This window comes from Onychostoma macrolepis, chromosome 20, assembly GCF_012432095.1.
Source record: "Onychostoma macrolepis isolate SWU-2019 chromosome 20, ASM1243209v1, whole genome shotgun sequence".
NCBI lineage: Eukaryota > Metazoa > Chordata > Actinopteri > Cypriniformes > Cyprinidae > Onychostoma > Onychostoma macrolepis.
The window spans coordinates 24,093,272-24,116,788 of record NC_081174.1 but is presented as its reverse complement, the minus strand read 5'-3'; the positions used below and the strand labels follow the sequence as shown (position 1 = coordinate 24,116,788).

At 37.3% G+C, this 23,517-nt stretch overlaps 2 protein-coding genes across 5 annotated transcripts in view; one reads left to right on the top strand and one right to left on the bottom strand.

Moving 5' to 3' along the window:
- Positions 1–23,517, bottom strand: part of si:ch211-243j20.2 (uridine-cytidine kinase-like 1) — a 40,363-nt gene that overhangs the window by 4,334 nt on the left and 12,512 nt on the right. For 2 of the 4 annotated variants that reach the window (XM_058755096.1, XM_058755099.1), the window contains exons 3-13: positions 22,819–22,925; positions 22,171–22,341; positions 18,960–19,031; positions 15,102–15,291; positions 14,707–14,768; positions 10,698–10,717; positions 7,641–7,739; positions 2,976–3,069; positions 2,674–2,736; positions 1,944–2,066; positions 551–658 (exon numbers count right to left, since the gene is read on the bottom strand). In XM_058755096.1, the coding sequence (XP_058611079.1) occupies positions 551–658; positions 1,944–2,066; positions 2,674–2,736; positions 2,976–3,069; positions 7,641–7,739; positions 10,698–10,717; positions 14,707–14,768; positions 15,102–15,291; positions 18,960–19,031; positions 22,171–22,341; positions 22,819–22,925 (1,109 nt within the window). Of the gene's footprint in view, positions 1–550; positions 659–1,943; positions 2,067–2,673; positions 2,737–2,975; positions 3,070–7,640; positions 7,740–10,697; positions 10,718–11,798; positions 11,816–14,706; positions 14,769–15,101; positions 15,292–18,959; positions 19,032–22,170; positions 22,342–22,818; positions 22,926–23,517 lie in introns of all 4 variants that reach the window. The other 2 variants (XM_058755097.1, XM_058755100.1) reach the window with 1 other exon arrangement.
- Positions 7,116–23,517, top strand: part of slc30a2 (solute carrier family 30 member 2) — a 38,489-nt gene continuing 22,087 nt past the window's right edge. Inside the window, exon 1 of the mRNA XM_058755103.1 lies at positions 7,116–7,563. The gene's annotated coding sequence lies outside the window, so the exon portion shown is untranslated. The remainder of the gene's footprint in view (positions 7,564–23,517) is intronic.

Sequence of the window (23,517 nt, the reverse complement as noted above, 5' to 3'; positions counted from 1 at the left end):
ACTCTTCGTGTGATATTAACCATATGAAATGATATAAATATAGGCTATACATTTTCTGCCCCCATATCTTAAATTATGTAAATGCATTTTAATAGAATCCTGCAGTGAAAGAAGGCACTTGTACACACATTCCCTGCCAGCAGGTGTCGCGTTTGGCACAAATATAACTCTTTTCTCGGTAAAGGCAGTAAGCGCAGCACCGCAATTTGAACTTGCAGTGCTCATGATTATTTCATGAAATCGTAGCCTTTTGAAGTTTAATCATCACATTCAGCCATATCGCAATTCTGGTCTTTCCGTCCCCAAACTGATTGTGTTGGGTGTTTGCTGAAACAGATCAGACCTAACAGGACAAGATCAGTTCCAGGGCTTACATCTCCTATCACTCGTATTACAGATTCAGCATAGTGAGATGTTGACATTTAGTTTACACATCTTAAAAGAATCCAAAATCTGGCCACAATGGCCAGGAAGTATAAAAATATCTTTGCACAATTGGTAAATTTACTTCAAATTAAATAAATAGGACCTGTCTGCTGAGGTGACTTACAAGTAAGACTCTGACAGCCATGAGAGCTGCCGCTCCTGTAGACACAGTGCTGTCCATCAGGATAACGTAGTCCTCACTGATGTCCTTGGGCAGACGGAGGTAATGGAGCTGAGGAGGAAATTAGACCGTAATAAGACATTCATAGACTAAGCAATGATTTATGTGACATGACTATGCAGAAAACACTAAACTTCAAAAGCAGAAACAGAGACAAACAACAGACGGTTTTGCACTGATATTTCACCCTAAATGAAACAAGGAAGGACATCTAAGGAACTTTGAGATGAAAAATGCAAATGGAAAACACTACAGTTGAGGACAAGTGAGATATAGATATATATATATAGATATATATATATATATATATATATAGATAGATAGATAGATAGATAGATAGATAGATAGATAGATATACATACATAGTCATGGCCAAACTATATCTATATATATATATATATATATATGTGTGTGTGTGTGTGTGTGTGTATGTATGTGTGTATAGATAGATAGAGAGAGAGAGAGGGGATGAATTATTATAATTTCCAGTAAAATTATTATAATCACCATAGTGCATATAAATAAATATAACTGTTTCTTACAAGACTCTTTACAGTAACAAATTAAAATGCAGGGCCCTTCAGGAATATTTTTTAGTGACGCAAACAATAGTGAAATAATATTTTTGGTTTGGGTCTGAACCATTTCACTGAAACAGACAGTTTGAACTCATTTCTGCAAATAAAGTTAATCAAACTTGTGTCATTTTATATCGTCACTGAATCGGTACAAAATGTCAGAAATATTTATTTTAACATAACGTCATAAACCATGTTTTTTATGCTGAAAAAAAAAAAAAAAAAAAACTATAAGCATACTATAAAAATGACCAAAAACTAAGGCTAAAATGTAATATTAATAAAAACTAATGAATGGTAAGCACATATCAAAATTGCTAAAGCTTAAATATGACTGATAATACATAACTAAAAGGTAATTTTGAAATACTGACTAAATTATAAAATGGTACATTAAAAAAAAATACTAAAACAACACTAGTCATAAGCAGTATAAAACTGCATTTAATGCAACGTGAACATACAGCTAGAGGGAGCTGTACGCAATACTCTTACAAAAAAAATACCTACAAACTGACATCCATCAGCATGTGCATCATGACATGTTATATGTCAGGTGAGAAGAGTCATAAATATCAAATCTGGCAAAGCACAGATCGTGTGAAACAGATCGTGACCTGACTAGTAGGCAACAAGTAAATCATACGTGCCGTCTCACCAAGGCTGAGAACACAAGGACACATGACAACACGGACAACTTTTTGATCAGAGCTTGTTTATAGATGTGTCTGTCAGTTGGATGGGTGAAGAATTGATACCTCAGGCTCTCCTGTGTCATGATTAGTCTGAATGAGGATCTTTCCGAGCCGAATGTCCTTACAAACAGCCATCAAGGCCTGTTCCATGGTCTCTCCTGCCCGTAGAATGGACACACCAGTGATCTATCAAACGAACAAACAAGGAGCACAGGTGTTAAATCCTGACATACAGATAATAGCGATACCCATGGAAACGTGTTTCTGCCATGGAATAAAAAGAATAACGTAACTGATTAATTATATCACAATACAGACTTTTGTCCTCACAATCTTGAGTTTATTACTCACAATTCAAACTCTTTTTCCTCAGGAAAAAAAAGGGAGTAAAAATTGTGAGATAAATGTTACCTTTTTTATTTTGTGGCAGAAAGGAAAAAGTCAGAATTGTGAGATGTAAACTCAGAATTCAGGGAAAAAAGTCAGAATTAGAAGATGTAAACTTGGAATTTGCGAGAAAATCTGAATTCTGCATTTGTATCTTGCAATTCTCTTTTTTCTTAGAATTGTGAGAAAAAAGTCTGAATAGTGAGATATAAACAGAATTGTGAGAAAAAAGTCTGAATTGCAAGACACAAATGCAGAAATAAGTCAAACTGCAATAAGTTTGAAATAACTTTTTTTTTTTCTGTGGTGAATACAGGCTACCATAGGAAGATAACTAATTTGATCAAGCATTTTTTTTTTTTCAAAAAAGCACATTTAACACGTTTTAATCTTCCAATAAACAAACCCTTTTCCCACTCAGCCTCTTCCCTTCATATACAGTTCCTTGAGGAGTTTCAACAGACACCGGCTAAAAAGAGAAGATGAAATTAGAATCAATGATCGATATTATAACAAAAAATTACATAAAACAAGTGCTATAATCTTGAATGAAGACTCGCATCACTTCACACAATAAAAATTTAATTTGTCCATGGGGGCACTGCCTGACACTCGTATGTATCACTGTATTATGACCAATAACCGGAGCTCGTAACATCAAGTTTAAAAAAAAAAATCGTAGGTGGTCATTAATGGCGGTCCACTCACCTTCAGCGGCAGGAAGGACAGAGCGTGCTCTATGAGAAGCCTCATTAATCTCTTTGAATAGAATATAAATTCATCCCGACTGGTTTCTTTATTCCTGAGGGCACAGGGGACACAGTCAATAATACACAACAGAGATGATGTACGTTTTGGAAGAGTGTATGATACTGTTTACAGAAACCACTGGTCTGAGAGTTTAGATAAAGTGAGAAAACAATCCTTATTTTAATTACAAATCAGTGGCCCAAAAAGTACAAACACAACTCAAACTGTTGCCAGCCTGCTGAAGCCCCACTCATTTTAAATGGCCAATTAATAATTTTGCTGATACATTTTGCTCTTTATTTATTTGTGACATACAGTACACCTACACTGGAGAAACCCAAGGTGTATATCTAAAGGGTACATTTCAGATTCTTGAGTTTGAACCTAAACTTTATATCCAGACAAATATTAAATGTTCTATAACAGACATTTCGGTATATATTGTTTTGGATAGGGATAATGATATTGCTATTTGCCTGTTTCAATGTTTTATTATTTGCTTGTTCTTATGTTAAGGCCACATGCTTTTATGTAAAAATGTTTTCACTTGCAGGACTTGCTTTGTTAGGATGAATAAGCAACAACTATGAAAGTTAGATATCTAAGTTTGACAATGGTGAAGAAAGCATGTTGCAACATCAAGCAGAGGTGAGCCAGACGAAGATTACGATGAAGAACATCGACAGACAGAACGAAAGCGATAGAGGAAGGACATCCTTCATGAGTCACAGACATTGATGTGTAATTGGAATTACCCAAAATAGTATAAAAGGTCTGAGGAGTAAGCCACTCTTGCTGCCTGCATTAAGCATGAAAGACACCTGATAACCTAACGAGGGGCGATTAACAGCATCTCCAGTATTGCTGCTTAGAGTTTGATTACAGAACTCGTGACTTAGCTGATGCTTTGTTTTATTTTAGCATTAACTGCTTTGTATTGTAGCCAATAAAATAAGAGATTTTATTGTTACTATTGCCTCCCGTGAGACTTCACTTTTAACTACAAACTAAGCCACAAAGCAGAGTCCTGCACGGGTCCTGTTTGATAAACCCGCCCCGCACCCGCAGTAGTTAACCGATTACCCGACCCGTTATCTGACAGCAACACTAATTTAATTCCGAACCCGACCCAACCCGTTTGACATAAAAACCACGACCCGAACCGCACCCGCATTAAATCTACATAAGGCAGACAAAACACCTTTATTTTATTTTTAATGTAACACGCTATTAACAAGTAATTCTGAGTTAATGCGTTTAAAAATTAATAATAACAACATTTAACACACGCAGCCCAACAAGTTAACAGAGAGAGAGAGAAAGCAACATTCAACGTGTAAACAATATAAAACTATTGCGTAGGCTACATGTGAACAATATATAAACAGGTCTAAAGGGTTTAGATTAATAAGACAAATATGAGCTTTTCCTTCATAACCAATAAAATAAATAACTTTATAGGCTGCATAAAAATATGTAGGACTGGCAGCAGTGTCTCGAGAGAGAGAGAGAGAGAGAGAGAGAGAGAGAGAGAGAGAGAGAGAGAGAGAGAACAACGTGTAAAAACAATATAAGCTCCTATAGGCTAATCACAGACACAGAGGCAACATAATAAATATGAAAAGCTAAAGAGTTTTATTAAAAAAATAATAAAAAAATAAAAATAACAGCCACGATTCCGAAATTTCAGTAGCCAGTTTTACGTTTCTAATTATTAATTTCGAAATCATAGCAAAAACTATTGGAACACACCTCTATTTTAACAATTTGACAAAAATATAAATTAATTGTTAGCATTTTTATTAGCGCACATTAAGAAGCCTTAAGCATTTTTCAGTTAATTAAACATTGCATTAAATAAGCTAACAGAACAGTGTTAGGCTTATTTTAGAATGAGAAATAGACTATAAAGTTTTTATTCAAACTGTGAATAGATTAACTACAGAAAAGCGAGCAAAGAGCACTCCCTTTAATATAATCACTAGACCTACAGCTGTCAATCAATGTCAGTACAGCTGTCGATTGGCTACAGTGCTCAGTGTTTGCAAATCTCGCTGTAGAAGCCCGGTCTTCAGACAGAGCGCGTGAACACAAGCACGGGACAATTTGAAAGGAGCTGCCGTTCAGCGTGTACTGGATTAAATCGAAATGGTCTTGGTTATAATTGTACCCGCAACCCGCCCGTGCCTGTCACCAGTCAGACCCGCACCGCACCCGACACGTCTATATTTTTCCACCCGTTACGTCAATTTTTGCGGTTCACCCGTCGGGATGATTTATAATAATAATTAGAGTTGTTATAAAGTCAAGTCCTGCCGAGTCATGAAGGTCAAGTCAAGTCAAGTCTCAAGTCACTGGATCTCAAGTCCAAGTCAAGTCGAGTCATTTTCTTTATTTAGTCAAGCAAGTCAGAAGTCCTTAAATTTGCGACTCGAGTCAGACTCAAGTTAAGTCATGCGACTCGAGTCCCCCACCTCTGTTATATCTATCTCTCTCTCTCTCTCTCTATATATATACAGTGAGGAAAATAAGTATTTGAACACACTGCTATTTTGCAAGTTCTCCCACTTAGAAATCATGGAGGGTCTGAAATTGTCATCGTAGGTGCATGTCCACTGTGAGAGACATAATCTAAAAAAAAAAAAATCCAGAAGTCACAATGTATGATTTTTTTAACTATTTATTTGTATGATACAGCTGCAAATAAGTATTTGAACACCTGAGAAAATCAATGTTAATATTTGGTACAGTAGCCTTTGTTTGCAATTACAGAGGTCAAACGCTTTCCTGTAGTTTTTCACCAGGTTTGCACACACTGCAGGAGGGATTTTGGCCCACCTCCACACAGATCTTCTCTAGATCAGTCAGGTTTCTGGCCTGTCGCTGAGAAACACGGAGTTTGAGCTCCTCCAAAGATTCTCTATTGGGTTTAGGTCTGAGACTGGCTAGGCCACGCCAGAACCTTGATATGCTTCTTACAGAGCCACTCCTTGGTTATCCTGGCTGTGTGCTTCGGGTCATTGTCATGTTGGAAGACCCAGCCTCGACCCATCTTCAATGCTCTAACTGAGGGAAGGAGGTTGTTCCCCAAAATCTTGCAATACATGGCCCCGGTCATCCTCTCCTTAATACAGTGCAGTCGCCCTGTCCCATGTGCAGAAAAACACCCCAAAGATGATGCTACCACCCCATGCTTCACAGTAGGGATGGTGTTCTTGGGATGGTACTCATCATTCTTCTTCCTCCAAACACGTTTAGTGGAATTATGACCAAAAGTTATATTTTGGTCTCATCTGACCACATGACTTTCTCCCATGACTCCTCTGGATCATCCAAATGGTCATTGGCAAACTTAAGTCGGCCTGGACATGTGCTGGTTTAAGCAGGGGAACCTTCCGTGCCATGCATGATTTCAAACCATGACGCCTTAGTGTATTACCAACAGTAACCTTGGAAACGGTGGTCCCAGCTCTTTTCAGGTCATTGACCAGCTCCTCCCGTGTAGTTCTGGGCTGATTTCTCACCTTTCTTAGGATCATTGAGACCCCACGAGGTGAGATCTTGCATGGAGCCCCAGTCCGAGGGAGATTGACAGTCATGTTTAGCTTCTTCCATTTTCTAATGATTGCTCCAACAGTGGACCTTTTTTCACCAAGCTGCTTGGCAATTTCCCTGTAGCCCTTTCCAGCCTTGTGGAGGTGTACAATTTTGTCTCTAGTGTCTTTGGACAGCTCTTTGGTCTTGGCCATGTTAGTAGTTGGATTCTTACTGATTGTATGGGGTGGACAGGTGTCTTTATGCAGCTAACGACCTCAAACAGGTGCATCTAATTTAGGATAATAAATGGAGTGGAGGTGGACATTTTAAAAGGCAGACTAACAGGTCTTTGAGGGTCAGAATTCTAGCTGATAGACAGGTGTTCAAATACTTATTTGCAGCTGTATCATACAAATAAATAGTTAAAAATCATACATTGTGATTTCTGGATTTTTTTTTAGATTATGTCTCTCACAGTGGACATGCACCTACGATGACAATTTCAGACCCCTCCATGATTTCTAAGTGGGAGAACTTGCAAAATAGCAGGGTGTTCAAATACTTATTTTCCTCACTGTATATATGTATATTTGTACGATTGCTTTTTAGTTTTACTTTCGAGATTTGCGATTGCACAATCCGTTTATACTACAGAGCGGCAGTACTTACCATACATTTTACAAGATTAGATGTTTGTCAGTGGTGCTGAGTATCTGCAAATCATTCGCCATCATTCCTTACTCTGTTTATGTGGTAGGTGAAATTTTATGTACTGTAAAGTAACAGGCAACCGTTAGCAATCGTTATGTGTTTCCCGTGTCCTTCTGAATACGGATTCATGCTTTGAGCTTTTTTTGGGCAGGTTTTGACGGTGTTTTTTTCCTCTCTCAAAGCCGTGGGTACCATTGACTGACTTTACATTACTGACAGACTGCAACGATTTGAGGTCAAATCTTCGTTTGTGTTCTACTGAAGAAACAAATTCACCTACATCTTGGATACCCTTGGGGTAAGTAGATAAACATAAAATTTTCATTTTTGGGTGAACTATCCCTTTAAGTATTCATAACAGCAGTGAGGTCATACCTGATAATAGTGTGCATTCCTCTGACTTGTGGGGTGCTCTCCATGACACTCAGGGTCTTGGGTAAAGGTTGACCCTGATGGGCAGATGCCAGGGCTGATCTATATAGCACACGGATATGAAACGTAAACATTCCACAAGTTGCACACAAGCAAACAAAACCAAACTTTTTGTTATTGGAAAATAGACAAATATAACAATATTTGACTTTTTCCCAGTGTGAATATGGTTTGAAGAGCTGATGTGAGTTTGAAGTGTTATAGTAGCAGGTCGAGGCAGAGTCAAGGCCCATTCACTTCAAGTCAGGATTTCCATTATAAATACATTTTAAAATAAAACAACTGCATAATTTACACAAATGAACCACTTTCACCCCAAAAACAAATCTCCCTGACCAATAAGATATTGACTTGGGTTATGTGTTGACAACTTGTTTATATTGTAGGTTTCTACATACAAGTGTGTGCATCATCAGCATGAATTATCAGACTTGGTGTGAACAGGCCTTTAAATTAGAAGTAGACAGAAGAGAGGGTTTTGCAACCAAAGATCTGATGCACAAGCATTAAAGAAACTGTTCACCTAAAAATTACGATTGTCATTTACTCACTCATTTCATTCCAAACATGTATGACTTTCTTTCAGACCACACACACATTAGGCAGGATTTTCATTATGTTTTTTCACATTGTAAAAACCTCTTTTTGCATATCACAGAAGAAAGAAAAAAAGAGTCATACTTGAGGCAGAGTAAATGACAGTTCAAATTTTAGGGTAAACCATTTCTTTAAACAGTGAAATAATGTGATATTAAATAAAACCAACATCATTACCAAGATGGTAATGGACTCTGAACTCTGTTCATTTCTATTGTAAATGTGAAAAACTAAGCAAAGACTGAGAGAGCCACCACTGCCCTCTACAGTATACAACCTACATTAATGATTTGAGACATTTAATATATGTAGCTGCTAAATATCCTTCTTTGTGGCTGCCAGTTCCACCAAACCTCAGCTCACAAGCCCATACAAAAAGACACTGTGTCCTAACCAGTGTGACGCGAGTCACTCAACAAGCACTTTGTCTCCACTGAACACAAAAACACTTCACAGCATGACATGACGACAACCAATCAGAAGATACAGTATGTACAGAGATTTTGGACCAATCAGATTCCTACCCATGCAAGGCCACAAAACTAAAAACCAAGTAATGGACAAAATGTCTTGTCGCTTTTCACAAGTGATGCTGGTTAGGACACTGTGATGGACTGTGAATGTTATTAGCTCACTCTGAAAGTTAAACATACACAAGCTTTGAAAAAAAAAATTCAAACAATACAACCCGAATTCCGTAAATGTTGGGACGTTTTTTAAATTTCAATAAAATGAAAACTAAAAGACTTTCAAATCACACAAGCCAATATTTTATTCATAATAGAACATAGATAACAAATGTTTAAAGCGAGAAATTTTACACTTTTATCCACTAAATGAGCTCATTTCAAATTTGATGCCTGCTACAGGTCTCAAAAAAGTTGGCACGGGGGCAACAAAGAGCTGAAAAAGCAAGACATTTTGAAAAGATTCAGCTGGGAGAACATCTAGCAACTAATTGTTAATTGACATCAGGTCTGTAACATGATTACAGATACAAGGGATGTCTTAGAGAGGCAGAGTCTCAGAAGTAAAAATGGACAGAGGCTCTCCAATCTGTGAAAGAGTGCGTAAAAAGATTGTGGAATACTTTAAATGTCAAATTACAAAGGCTTTGCAAATCTCATCATCTACAGTGCATAACATCATCAAAAGATTCAGAGAAACTGGAGAAATCTCTGTGCGTAAGGGACAATGCCGAAGACCTTTGTTGGATGCCCGTGGTCTTCAGCCCCTCAGACGACACTGCATCACTCATCGGTGTGATTCTGTCATTGACATTACTAAATGGGCCCAGGAATACTTCCAGAAACCACTGTCGGTAAACACACTCCGCCGTGCCATCTGCAGATGCCAACTAAAGTTCTATCATGCAAAAAGGAAGCCATATGTGAACATGGTCCAGAAGCGCCGTCGTGTCCTGTGGGCCAAGGCTCATTTAAAATGGACTGTTTCAAAGTGGAAAAGTGTTCTATGGTCAGACGAGACCAAATTTGACATTCTTGTTGGAAATCACGGACGCTGTGTTCTCCAGGCTAAGGAGGAGGAAAACCTTCCAGCGTGTTATCAGTGTTCAGTTCAAAAGCCAGCATCTCTGATGGTATGGGGGTGCATAAGTGCATACGGTATGGGCAGCTTGCATGTTTTAGAAGGCACTATGAATGCTGAAAGGTATATAAAAGGTTTTAGAGCAACATATGCTCTCCTCCAGCCAACGTCTATTTCCGGGAAGGCCTTGTGTATTTCAGCAGGACAATGCAAAACCATATACTGCAGCTATTACAACAGCATGGCTTTGTAGTAGAAGAGTCCGGGTGCCTGCAGTCCAGATCTTTCACCTATAGAGAACATTTGGCGCATCATTAAACAAAAAATACATCAAAGATGACCATGAACTCTTCAGCAGCTGGAAACCTGTATCAGGAAAGAATGGGACCAAATTTCAACACCAAAACTCCAGAAACTCATAACCTCGAAGCCCAGACATCTTAACACTGTCTTGAAAAGAAGAGATGCTACACCATGGTAAACATGCCCCTGTCCCAACAATTTTGAGACCTGTAGCAGGCATCAAATTTGAAATGAGCTCATTTTGTGCATAAAATTGTAAAAAACAGGTTATGTTACCTATGTTCTATTGTGAATAAAATATTGGCTCATGTGATTTGAAATTCTTTTAGTTTTCATTTTATTCAAATTTAAAAAACATCCCAACATTTCCGGAATTCGGGTTGTACTAGTAGAAAACTACAAGAGCAGAACGTGTTTTATCAAGTGAGGAAGGATTGCGGAGGATGGATCCAAGAAAACAAAAAAATAAATAAAATGAAAACAAACAAATAAAATGAAGAAAACAGAACAGAAAAAAAAGAAAGGCGAGAGGATGCAAGAATTTATCCTCACATATCCCAGCGGAGTTTCCTCTGAAGAAGGAATAAATGTTCATTGGGAGACAATGATGACGAGACAGAGAAAAGAGAGAGGGAGGGGGAGAAAAGAACACGACCTTATTAAAGTCTATACAGAACAGACGGACACATCACAGCCAAGATGAGCTCAGGTCTGGGTAGTATATCAGTGGTTTTCAGCTGAGGTGCTGTTGCCAGTCTAAAATGATAAAATGACAATAGATGTCTCAATACTGAGTTTCTCAATACTGCATTATCAGTGGATTTCACAGGCTGCACAGTATCTGAAGAGCAAAACCACTGAAACAGGCCCATCCCTGTGTTAGCAACAGCATCAAATATAACAGTGGAGGTGGAGACAAAAGGTACACAGTGAAGCTATGGTGTTTTTTGGCTCGCAAAGCTAATTTATAAATATATTCTGTCTTCACAACAATTTCGTGCAATTCATTCAGGTCCTTAATATAGTGTCCACTCAAACGTTTTGCTTTGTAGATCATTTCGGCCAAAATATTCAAATTAAAATCAAAACAAGCACTAACGTTCAGAGAAAATAATACTTTTACTCAGCAATGACACAGCAAAAACAACTGTTTTTAATATTGATAATGCACCAAATCAGCATATTAGATTGCTTTCTGAAGGACACTGAAGACTGGAGCAATGGCTGCTGAAAATTCAGCTTTGCCATCACAGGAATAAATTACATATGCATATTAAAACAGAAAATAGTTATTTTAAACTGCAATAGCAGCCTATTTCACTATTGTTTTTTTTAATCAAATAAATGACTTAACCATTAAAAATCATACCACCCAAACTTTTGAAAGGTAGTGTATTAGCTGTTTAAATTACAGCTGTGACTTTGGACCAATGAGATTTTAATGTTGGCAGGGCTGTGTATCCATTTATACTGCAGCCTTTACAACACTAAACATTCAATTTGTTTAGTGTAGACCACAGCCAGGGCTACGCTTTTCCTTTCGTCTCCATTTGCATCTCTGCAGGTTTGAGGAAAACAGAGGAGAGATGAAGCACAGGTTTAAAGAATGAAGGAAAGAGAGATGGAAGGAAATGAGGGGAAAAGCAGCCATACCTCACTGTGATTTCACGCTGGGATGGTTAGAGCAATCGGTTGAAGGTTTAGCAAGTATTTCATTACAAACACACACAGAGAGGAGAGGAATAAAAAAAGAAAAGAAAAAAAGACAAACTCATGAAATGAGATATTCACTCAGAAAAGCCATTCCAAACAGTCAGCCCTCACCCTCTCCATGGTATACTGGGAAAATATTTCATGGCACTATCAGCTACTCTTACTCCCTATATTTAACCCGATACAATCACATTCTTGCAGTCTTACACAATATACATGTATGCCTCTCACTAAAAAGAACATGGCTGATTTAAAAGCCTTTATCAGTGTCACTGTATTACTGTGGAATCATAGGGTTGATAAGATACCACATGTATAGACACTAAATTTTCCATTGCTTTAGTCACAACAGCGTTTGGTTTTTAATTTACATTTTTTGGAGGGTGAATCTTTAATAAAATAAATAAATAAATTGAAATAAAAAGAAGTGTTTGAATTAGGGAAAATCTTTTGAATGAATAAATAAATGGAATACATTATTATAAAAGTAATATTTATTATTAATTTATATATTAATAAATTTGTTCTTTTATAATAGTAATATGTATGCGTGTATACACGCACCATTTGATACTATTTTAAAGGAATAGTTCACCCAAAAATGAAAATTAGCCCATGTTTTACTTACTCTCAAAGCACCCTAGGTGTATAAGATTTTCTTCTTTCAGACGAATCCAATCGTTACATTAAATTTTTTCCTTGCTCTTCCAAGCATTTCAATGGAAGTAAGCAGGTGTTTTTTTTTTTTTTCCCAACAGTCCAAAAGTAGTAGAATAAAGTCCACGCATCCATAATAAAACATGCATCACTCGGCTCCGGGGGTGAATAAAGGCCTCCTGTAGCGAATTGATGCGTTTTGTAGGAAAAATATCCATATTTAAAAGGTTATAAATACATTTTTCTCACTTCCGCTGCCTGCCATACGTGCAAGCTGTTCCGGGAGGATGACATGCGTGTCGTGCATGCGCCAGTGATTCGTGATGAACGCAGAAGCGTGGAGGAGAGACAGCAAAACTAAAAGCCGGTCACGAATTTGAAGCACAAAATGAGGATTTGTAAAGAAAAATGCAGGAGGATTTCGATATAAGCCAAGAGGAGACTGGTTATCCTTTGCTAAAGTAAGGAAATTTTGCTTCTGTATATAAACTCGCGAGACTACCATATCTCAGAGGCGCAAGCGACGCCTATGTTCTACGTCATCCGTCAGAACGGCTTGCACATATGACAGTCAGCGGACGTGAGAAAAAAGTATTTATAACATTTTAAATATGGATATTTTTCTTACAAAAACGCATCGATTCACTGCAGGAGACCTTTATTCACCCCCTGGAGCCAAGTGATGCACGTTTTATTATGCAGACTTTATTCTACTACTTTTGGACAGTTGAAAACAAACACCTGCTTACTCCCATTGAAACGCCTGGAAGAGCAAGGAAAAAATTATATAACTCCAATTGGATTCGTCTGAAAGAAGAAAGTCATATACACTTAGGATGCCTTGAGGGCAAGTAAAACATGGTTTAATTTTCATTTTTGGGTGAACTATCCCTTTAAATAACTAAGCAAATAATGTAGATAGCTTTATACATTGGTCAGTAATTATCATTTCATTCATTTAATAAATTTCTTAAACCAAGTTCAAATGTAATTGGCTGCTACCTTATCTGTCATTTTAGCAAGTCCAAGGTTTATCTTTTTTCTCCCATAAAGCAAAAAATGTCAACAGCATCATTAACATCACACACAATATTGAAAAACCACACGTCACACAAAACAAAATTTCAAAAGTGCCCCTAATTGAGGAATCATTATAAAAAAATAAAAAATAAAAAATTGCAGTACTTTGACAGAAGATTTTTCAGTCAAAGTATTCACTGGGCCTAACAGAAAATCTTTCAAATATGACCTCTGTGATGAGAAACCCAATGCGGTCCTATGGCTTTAGAGCATGATATCTTTTGAATAAAAGCACATGGTTCATTAGTTCTACAGATCATTCCTCGCTGTGACTGATCGAGGAAAAAAAAAAAAAAAAAGAAAGAAGAGAAAAGCATTTTCCACCTCAGGATAATTCATGACTTTATTCAGCCTGCCAGGCACAGAAAATGATTACATTTCAAAGAGGCACTAAACCCTTTTTGTGGAATACATTTGTCAGCAATGCATGAACATGAACGTCACTCAGCAAACGTTCATTAGTGTTAACATCTTTGTCTTTATAGTATTTACCTTGGTAGGCAACATGAAATCAAAACTGACTACACATTTGCTTGTCTCCTGGTTTCTCAGCATACTGTCTGAAGCACGTTATTCCAAAGAAAAAAAGTGGATGATGTTAACCAACAGGCTATTTAGTCACTTTTCGGTAGTAAATTCACAATTGGGCTGGACTATTTTATGGTATGAAATGCCCACAGATCCAATCAATTCCCAATGGAAATGTCATCATTTCAATATTAATTTTCTTTTATGAATATTGTGCCAGAAATTACATTTGCAAATGAATTTTATAATACTATAAAGGAGAAGATGGACTGTAAAATAAATACATCAAGATTACTGGCCTTGCCTTTTCTTGTCTGAACCAATGCACATAATATTTATAACAAAATATCTTGTGTCACATATAGAGTATGACCACCAGAGGGCAAACTATACTTATACCATGGCATGGGCTTCATATGCACACACATGCAACATTTGTGTGCGTATTAAGAGCATGTGGATCATCTAGCAGGGATACAGCATGCATGTTGGCCATTCTCAGCACTTCATTATGCACAGACCAACTAATCATTCTCACTCAGTATCAAACAGATGAGAATGAGGAGCAATTTTTATTACATACCTTTTCCAGCTGACTGTGAACGTGCTGAACAATCAGATCCAAGGCTACAAAGTTTTCTCCACCTGGAGAAACATGGAAGGGGACTGTTATAATAAAGCACATAATCCCATAATTTTGAGTAGAAAAAATCTGAATAAACTAGAGCTTTCAGAGTAATTGTTTACTGCTGTACCAGCATCAAGGGCTATTACAACTGTATAATGTCTCAGTTATTTATACAGAAATTAAAAAAAAAAAATTTCAAGGTGAAACATTTTTAAATAATCTATTAATGAAATTTCTGAATATAAACGTTGCTTAACAACATTAAAGACAGACAGCCCAGTAAAATATGCTTAACAGTCTGATATCTCACAAAATGTTTGGCAGTTTTGACATTTTCCAACTTCACATACCTCTTGGTACCACAATATCTGCAACTTGAACAGTGGGTTCGATGTACTGCTCAAATGCTGGCTTGACAAATTTGTTGTACTGTTTAATGACACCTGCAATGTCACGCCCTCTATTCGTGATGTCCCTCTTTAGCCGCCTGACTAGCCGGATGTCTGAGTCTGTGTCAACAAACACCTTCATGTCTAGGAGCTGAAGGACACACAGAAACAGAAATACAACAAAACGTCAAAAAACTGACAACGCATGATAGGCAAACACAAAAAGTGTACATTAGAGCTGCAACAAACGAATTTTTTAAGAATTACAATGCCAAATGCAACCAAGTCACATTCAAAGATGTGCAATCTGGTGCAATTTTGAAGGGCTTAATATAAAGTGCTTAATATATAACTTCAGGTCTCCTACACATTTTCCATTAATTCCATTTCAAAATTCCATACTTTTTCAGACTCAAATTTCCAAAACTCTCTTTAGATTTTCAGACCATTTTTAACATAAATGGTTCATAAAACACAATTTTCAGCTTTATATTTGGTATATAGTACAGTCATGTGCACACAAGAAACGTTTTTATGCCTTCGAGAAAGTATTCACATGTGCATGGGAATTTTGTGCATGCTTGCGCATTACAATTTCTAGTTTTATATAACCTATTTCCTTTGTGCATCACTGCCATCTTATGAATAAAAAAAAAAAAAAAGAGCATGGATACACATGAATTAAAAGAGACTTGCTCTACTTGCTCTTGCTTTTTTATGGTAGTACCTCTAATTTCAAGGCCTAATGTCCAATTTAACACATCCTCTGTGGTGGCACAGAAACCATGACACGAAATATAAAATAAAATTTGCCAAGTCCAAGGGTTTATTAAAAAAAAGACGGGTGCTGTAAAAAAATTTTACTGTTTCAAATTTGGCCTTTAAAGGTCATCGAGGCTATGTAATACAGTGCAAAGTATGTTGTGAGAAGAAACCCAAACTGCTTATAACCTGCATTTTGCATAATGAAAAAGTGCACCTTGAATTCATTCGGTCGTATTTTGACTGACTTCTTGTAAAATACATTTATTTTTATTAAATTCTTAATTTTCTATGATAAAAAAAACTAAATGGGGCAAAAGTCTGGAAACACAAATACTTTTCCATACTCTGCTTTCTTTTTTCCATACTTTTCCAGACCCCGTAGGAACCCTGTAACTTGCACAGACATTTTTCTGCTGCAGTTCTTTTGTGGTTTCTGGTGCTGTATGTAGGATTTTGACTCTACTAAAGCATAAAAATACCATAATATGTTTGCAGATATTTAAGAAACATGCCAAGTTAACATACTTTTTAACTTATCTGAAAAACAATGCTACAGTCAGTTATTCTCCTTTGAAAATATGCGCTCCGGCCCGGAATGTCTGTTTGTTATGGTTTGTGAAACCAGTCCACTGCCAGTTTACCCAATTGTATTTTGGCACCGCGGGTTGCCAGTTGGCGGAAAACACAGCGTATTTAATTTCATTCATCGTCATGTGCGCTCGTTCCTGTTGGTGTCGTTAATCTGGCAACCTGCGTGTGCGTCAAGTCTGAGGAGGAGGGGCCGGGTGAAAAAAACCCTCTCCAATATTTTGAATTTGGACTGCAATACCTAGTCAATCCTACATACAGCACCTTTAAAACAGAAAATTAATATTTTAAAATGTAATATTTCACAATTTTACTGCATTTTCGCCTTTTATGAGCATAAGAAACTTCAAAATAAAAACAAATTCACCAGCCCCAAACTTCAGAAAAGTAGTGTAGTTCATCTAGAATTTGCTGCTTAACTACAATATTTTGGGGGGGAAAGAAAAACTTAGCATATACCATTGATTAATAACCCTCATTATTCTTCAGCCCAAAGTGATGAAATCTTGCAGGGCAGACAATCTGTCCAGGATCTACTACTGTCTCTCCTCGACGGTTCCTGTTACTGAAAACATGTATCAGATCTATCAACGGACAGGAAATATTAAAAAGGCTGCTCAGCAAAGGGGAAGTCAGGATCAATCAAAGCAATGTAGTGCAGCGTGATGCCAACTAGCCAAGACGTATCGCTGGTTCTGACACTGACGCTGAAAATGGATATCATTCAGTGAGCCCACATGATAAGGCAAAGGCATTAAATTCCAGGGTAACGATAAACAATCCAACACCCTTAAACAGCAGTGCCAGCAGCCCTGCCAACACGACGAGGCATAACTTATAAGACTTTGTGTGCAGGCGTGCAAGAAACGCACATGAATGGAGTGAAAGTTCAAGTGTATATCAAGTTTTAAAGGACAGGAAGTCATAGCTCATGCTTCCTGAAATGAAAACGGAGGTGAGCTGTCACAGTATTCACAAAGACCTGCAATGAGAAAGAATTAAACTGAAAACTCTGATCCATTCATTAGCCGAATGACGTCTACCGTTTGAGTTTCATTCGTTCTGCGGCACATCTGCTGTGCGGTGCTCGTAAATCACGTCAGGATGAACTGCTTTGCCAATGCGTACACAATAACTCCCATTTTAATTTGTATAGATTTCCGGACACCTCGCGCAGGGAAGAATCGAAACCCGGCAATGGGAACCGTCAACGCAGGCGTAGATAAACACTGCCTATTCACTTCCTGTGGCCGCTCTTCACCTTCACCATTAGAGAGAGAGAGAAGAATCAGTCATCGTCATTGTGTGAGGAAAACAACAGGATGCAGGAGGAAAAGAACTCAAGGAGAGGACATTCTTCTTGCGCCGTTTCAATGGGACCAGGCTTTAGGAACAAGATTTTACATATCTATTCTTCATCCAGAGATGCAGTTGTTCCCTTAAATGATAGAAGAGACAACTAGAACTCATTATCTAGCTAACCATTAACCAGTATTCATGTATATGAGAAGAGACAGAGATGCTACAATAGAGAGGGAATCTCATCTCTGTGGTCGGATTGTGGGAATGAGAGCCATTACTCGGCAGCAGAGACAATAATACTTAGTAATACTTTCTTTCAGAAAGGATGCATTAAATCGATCAAAAAAGACTTTTATAATGTTATAAGATTTCTGTTTTCGACATTGATAATAACCAAAATGTTTCTTGAACACCAAATCATCATATTAGAATGATGTCTAAAGGATCATGTGACACTGAAGACTGGAGTAATGGCTGCTTAAAAATTCAGCTTTGCCATCACAACAATAATCTGGAAATCTGGAATCTGAGGGTGCAAAAAAAATAAAAATATTGAGAAAAAAACGCCTTTAAAGTTGTCCAAATGAAGTTCTTAGCAATGCACATTACTAATCAAAAAATAGGTTTTGATACATTTACAGTAAGAAATTTACAAAACATCTTCATGGAACATGATCTTTACTTAATATCCTAATGATTTTTGGCATAAAAGAAAAATTGATAATTGTGACCCATACAATGTATGTTTGGCTATTGCTACACCCCAGCGACTTAAGAATGTTTTCATGGTCCAGGGTCACATATAGGCTACTGAGAACTTTTTTTTTTTTTAACACTTTTCTTCAGTCTAGACACAGTAGAACACAGCCATCTAACATATCTAATCTGTGAGAATATAAAATACATAATATTCCCTCCCTTCTCTTCCTATCATTACAAAGCTATCTTTCTTTTCATTTGACCTTATCTTTTACACCTCCATTTTCCCTCTCTGCTTTATGACTCCCATGATACTCTTCTATATTTCAGGCTATGAAGCTTTCCATTATTCTTCCTCTCTTTCTATCTTTTACTGAAAGCCCTTTGTGATATTATAAACCACAGTTAAATGTGACAGCTGAGACTTTTATATAATGTGTGATAAGATTAATACACGAGGCTTACCTTTAAAAGCTCCTTGTTGGCAAAAGCCAAGATTCCCTCAAATATCACAACGTTGGCCCCATAGACAGTTTTCTGAAGAGAGGAACATAAACGAGAAGATTAAAGAACCAGGAAAAAAAAAAAATAACATATGAAAATGTGACGTTACAGTCTAATCTAAAATAAAATAATGAATTACCAGAAAAAGTAAAAATGCATTGATGAAATAGTCAATTAATTAATTATAGCATATAAAGAACTCATTTCTTTAAAAAAAAAACAATGTACACAAAGTGCCCAGAAAATGCCTTCAACTATTTTCCACTTCAAATATGATGTTAATAAACTGAGGCAGTGTAGGAAGAGATTGTGGAAGTGTGTGGTGATGCATTTCCTCCATGCTCCCCTGCTTCAGAATGAGGGGAACCCTGATGGTGTCATGATCCCATTAAGACAGATGCACTACCATGAAGCTTCCCGTCAATGGCCACTCATTCGGTATTGATCAGCAGCACGAGTGGCCTGTATACGCCACAGAGCCAGTGATCTCCCTTTATCGCTCATTAACATTACAACCCATTTAAATACAGAAGAAATTCCTTCTGCACCTTAAATTTTAGGAAGATAATAAAAGCAGTGCAGCTCCTAAAGAATCATAAATACCATGTCTAAAGTAACTGTAGTTACTGATACTGCTTTATTTCAGGCATGAAATTGCAAATTGCCTATAAAGAATAAAAGCAACCATAAACATTGTTCTCAGTTAACAATGCAAGAGTGTAATTTGACAGCTTTATAAGGGTGTTGTGTTTTGGAGTTAAATTAAATGTATAAAATATCATATCTGTACAATAATCAGGTTAAGAAAGTAAATTAATCTAACAATAATTCACAGTAAAAAAGGTTAAAAGTTCACACAATTTCTCAGTTCTATTAAATGGTAATCTGATTGTAATGTTCTTGTGCCACATTGTGTAACAGTCAAATTTAATTAATACAGCAAAAAACATTACAGATCATTACTAGAATATACACCGTAATTACATTTGCATTGCTGCATCACATTTAAAGCTAAAGTAGGTTACACTTTATGTCACAGTTGCCTTGTTACAGTGTAAAGTAACGAGTAATTTTAATTAACAACATGTACTTACCATAGGGTTAGTTGCATGTAACTATGAATAATTTACTGTTATTACACAGGTATTGTTATTTCATAAATACATTAACTACATAAGTACATGTAAGATCTAACAAGGACACTATAAAATAAAGTGCAAGTTCGAAATGTTCGTATGCTTCGTATTCGTCATCCTTTCCTATCAAAATGCTTGCTACGGATGCGATAACGCAGAAAATCAAACCTGATGAAATTTTTATGACGGACAAAACCTTCAGAGGCAGTGTCTAAAGATGATTGACACAACGTGAGGTCGTATTTATTTTTTTAACGTGTGAAAATTTCGGACTCAGTGTGCAAAAGGCTTTTAAAGGGCACCTATTATGCAAAATCTACTTTTACATGGTGTTTGGACATAAATGTGTGTTGTCAGTGTGAACACAACCATCCCAAAATGATAAAAATCCACCCACTCCTCATTTTTTAATCCCCTTTTTAAACCAAGTCAGTTTCACTAGGCCTGCTGTTTTGATTCTCACGCAGTGTGACGTCACATTGCGTAGGGCCTGGCCACGGGGGTTGATTGACATAGTTTCCGTCCTCAGCGGTTGTAAGCCGTTCTCCATTTTCTACGTGCTCAAGCAGCTATAACGTCAATGTCTCGCAAGCAATCCCCGTGGTTCTGTGTTTGGATGCAAGACTGAACATAAGAGTCTTCATTTTCTCCCAACATCCGAGCTGCTGAGGACGCTGTGGATTACTTTCATCTTTCAAGGTAATGCGCCTCAAAATCTGCCTAAATACGTGCATCACTCCAGACTCCTTTGTGAATGTCATGTCGTTATAGTGCTTAACGTTTTAAGCGTATTTGTGTGCGTACATTAAGTTTTTTTAACTGATCAGTGCCGTGCTTGTGAGATTAGTTTGTGACGTTCGTAGTGCGGTCACATGACTCAGTCCATTGATCTGCGCCGATGACAGGTCAGCGCGGTGCAAGCTCTGTAACATCGCACTGTTTCTTCCCACTTTCAGTGCATTTGGCTTCCCATATGTAAGGCTAAACACCGGTTCTCTCGCTCTCAGTTATGTTGCTTCTACCAGCTGTTTATTGCTGTAAATTAGATATGCAATGCAGAGATGGGGCGGAGAATATGCAGCTCATTTGCATTTAAAGCGATACACTCCAAATCAGCTCTTGACACACCCCATCTGTTGGGTATTTTGGGCTGAAACTTCAACGACATATTCTGGGGACACCCAAAACCAATATTATATCTTGTAAAAAGATTTTAAAAAATACACCTCACGTTGTGTCAATCACATTTACACACTGCTTCCAAAACTTTCGTCCATCATAAAAAAATTCGGATCTGGTTCATTTTTTGTGTTTTCCGCATCCGTAGCAAGCATTTTGTGAGGTGTTTTGACCATTCAGAGCCACTGTACAAGTGAACGCCAAAATCCAGAATGGTGATTGTCAAGTTCGTCTACTTTGTCTCACAGCACAAAGCACTGTAAAGATCCTTGCACACCGAGTTCACAGAAATTGGTGGTCTTTTTAATATGTGGCTCTAGTATCGCTAGCAAAGCATCAAACTGAGCCACTGACATCCTGAAGTAAACTTAATCGCCCGTGATAATCCCGGTGCTCCTTAAGGAAGGGGAACTCTCCTTCCTCTCAGAATTGGATGGACCCAATATTTCCTTTCTTTTTCTCTTTTTAAGAAGCGAGAAGACAACAAAATCATCCTCACTGCTTGAAGCCTTCATTTAGTACGGATTTGCAAATTTTTTCGCAACGGATTAATTAATACGCATTGGACTCAGTGTGCAAGGTTTCTGTGCATGAAAAAACGCATACGAAAACTTCGGGCTCAGTGTGCAATGACCTTTACTCTAAAGTATTTATCTATGCTAAAAACATAAGACAACTGTAAGTAAACTGTTTGTGGGTTTATTTCCCCTGAGACGCTATGTTTCGAGCATCCAAATTATTTTTGCAATTTTGCTTGGTAAAGCTAGGGATGCAGAAACTACATAGCTTTATTCTGAAGGAGAAAACCATCTATACAAGCTCATGCATACTAACCAGACAATCGCACACATGCTTACCCACTCCTTGCGACGATTGTGACTGGTAAAGTCGTACACTGGCACTTTGATGCTTTTGCCCTTTTTCAGTTTTCTCAACACAGTTACCAGCAGTTCAAAATCAAAGGCATCAGGATGATCAAAGTTGTACTCGTTTCTTGCCGCCAACTCCTGCTCCTCTTTACTCAAAACCTGAAAGACGGGAAGAAAAGAGAATTGAAATAAGATTAGAGTGAACATTACACTTTTTCAGTGGTGTAGAAATGTAGAGCTTAACAATAAAAAAGGGGTACTATTCAATGAAAGTGCCCTGTAGACTTCCCACCAGAGAGAAACAGATTGACTGATTGAACCACTTAATTAGACCACTAATAAGCTGGAGGATATGCCATTAAATCAAATAAGGATTGATGAGTAGATCCTACAGGGTTTCATCTCATCCAACAGGGGCAAGAGCAAATGATATTAATGCTTCAATGGTTTCAACACATGAAGAAGTTCCATTTGAAGTACTTTAATGGTACAGTGGTCTGCAAATGCAACTAGGAGCAATAATACCACTGATGAAACAAGTAATTGGATTTGGAGTGAAATGCCTCACTTAAATAGAAAGGAAATTCAAACCAGATGTATTCAGGCTGGGTCTTCTTTAACTCAGTTGTGAAGTACCTTATAGAAAGAGTCCATAGAGAGCAGAACAACCCAAGGAACGTCAAGAGCCTCTATGATCTTATTGGCCACAGTGGTTTTCCCAGAGGCACTTCCTCCACACAGACCTGCAGGACACAACAGAAGCTGGAGCTTGTTCAAATGCACAAAAAGTCAATATTTGCAAACTTCTATTTGTCACAGCAATAGTGAATTTTGCTGCTATGTTGAAGCAAAGACTATAGAATACCTTAATACCTTAAGTCTTAATTTTTATTAAGGTTTAAAAAAACAACAAGGTTTTAGATTTGATTTACATTGTGAATACAATATTACTTCAGAAACACTGAATGACATGACATGACATGACATGACATGACATGACATGACATGACATGACATGACATGACATGACATGACATGACATGACATGACATGACATGACATGACATGACATGACATGACATGACATGACATGACATCAAGATCATGTAACAAATGACCAGAATCCATTAAATCAGAAAATACCCACAAAAAGCATTGGAAAATTGGCAGTATTCAATGCATTAATTATGCCAGACAGACATAATTAACATAAACTTGAATTTAGTCATGAATTTTATCAAGGTAACGTTTTCATTAAAAAGTGGCTCTTAAATAAATCCTCAAAAATATATGGAAAAAACAAAAAAACAATACGGTTACAGATTCAGTGCAATT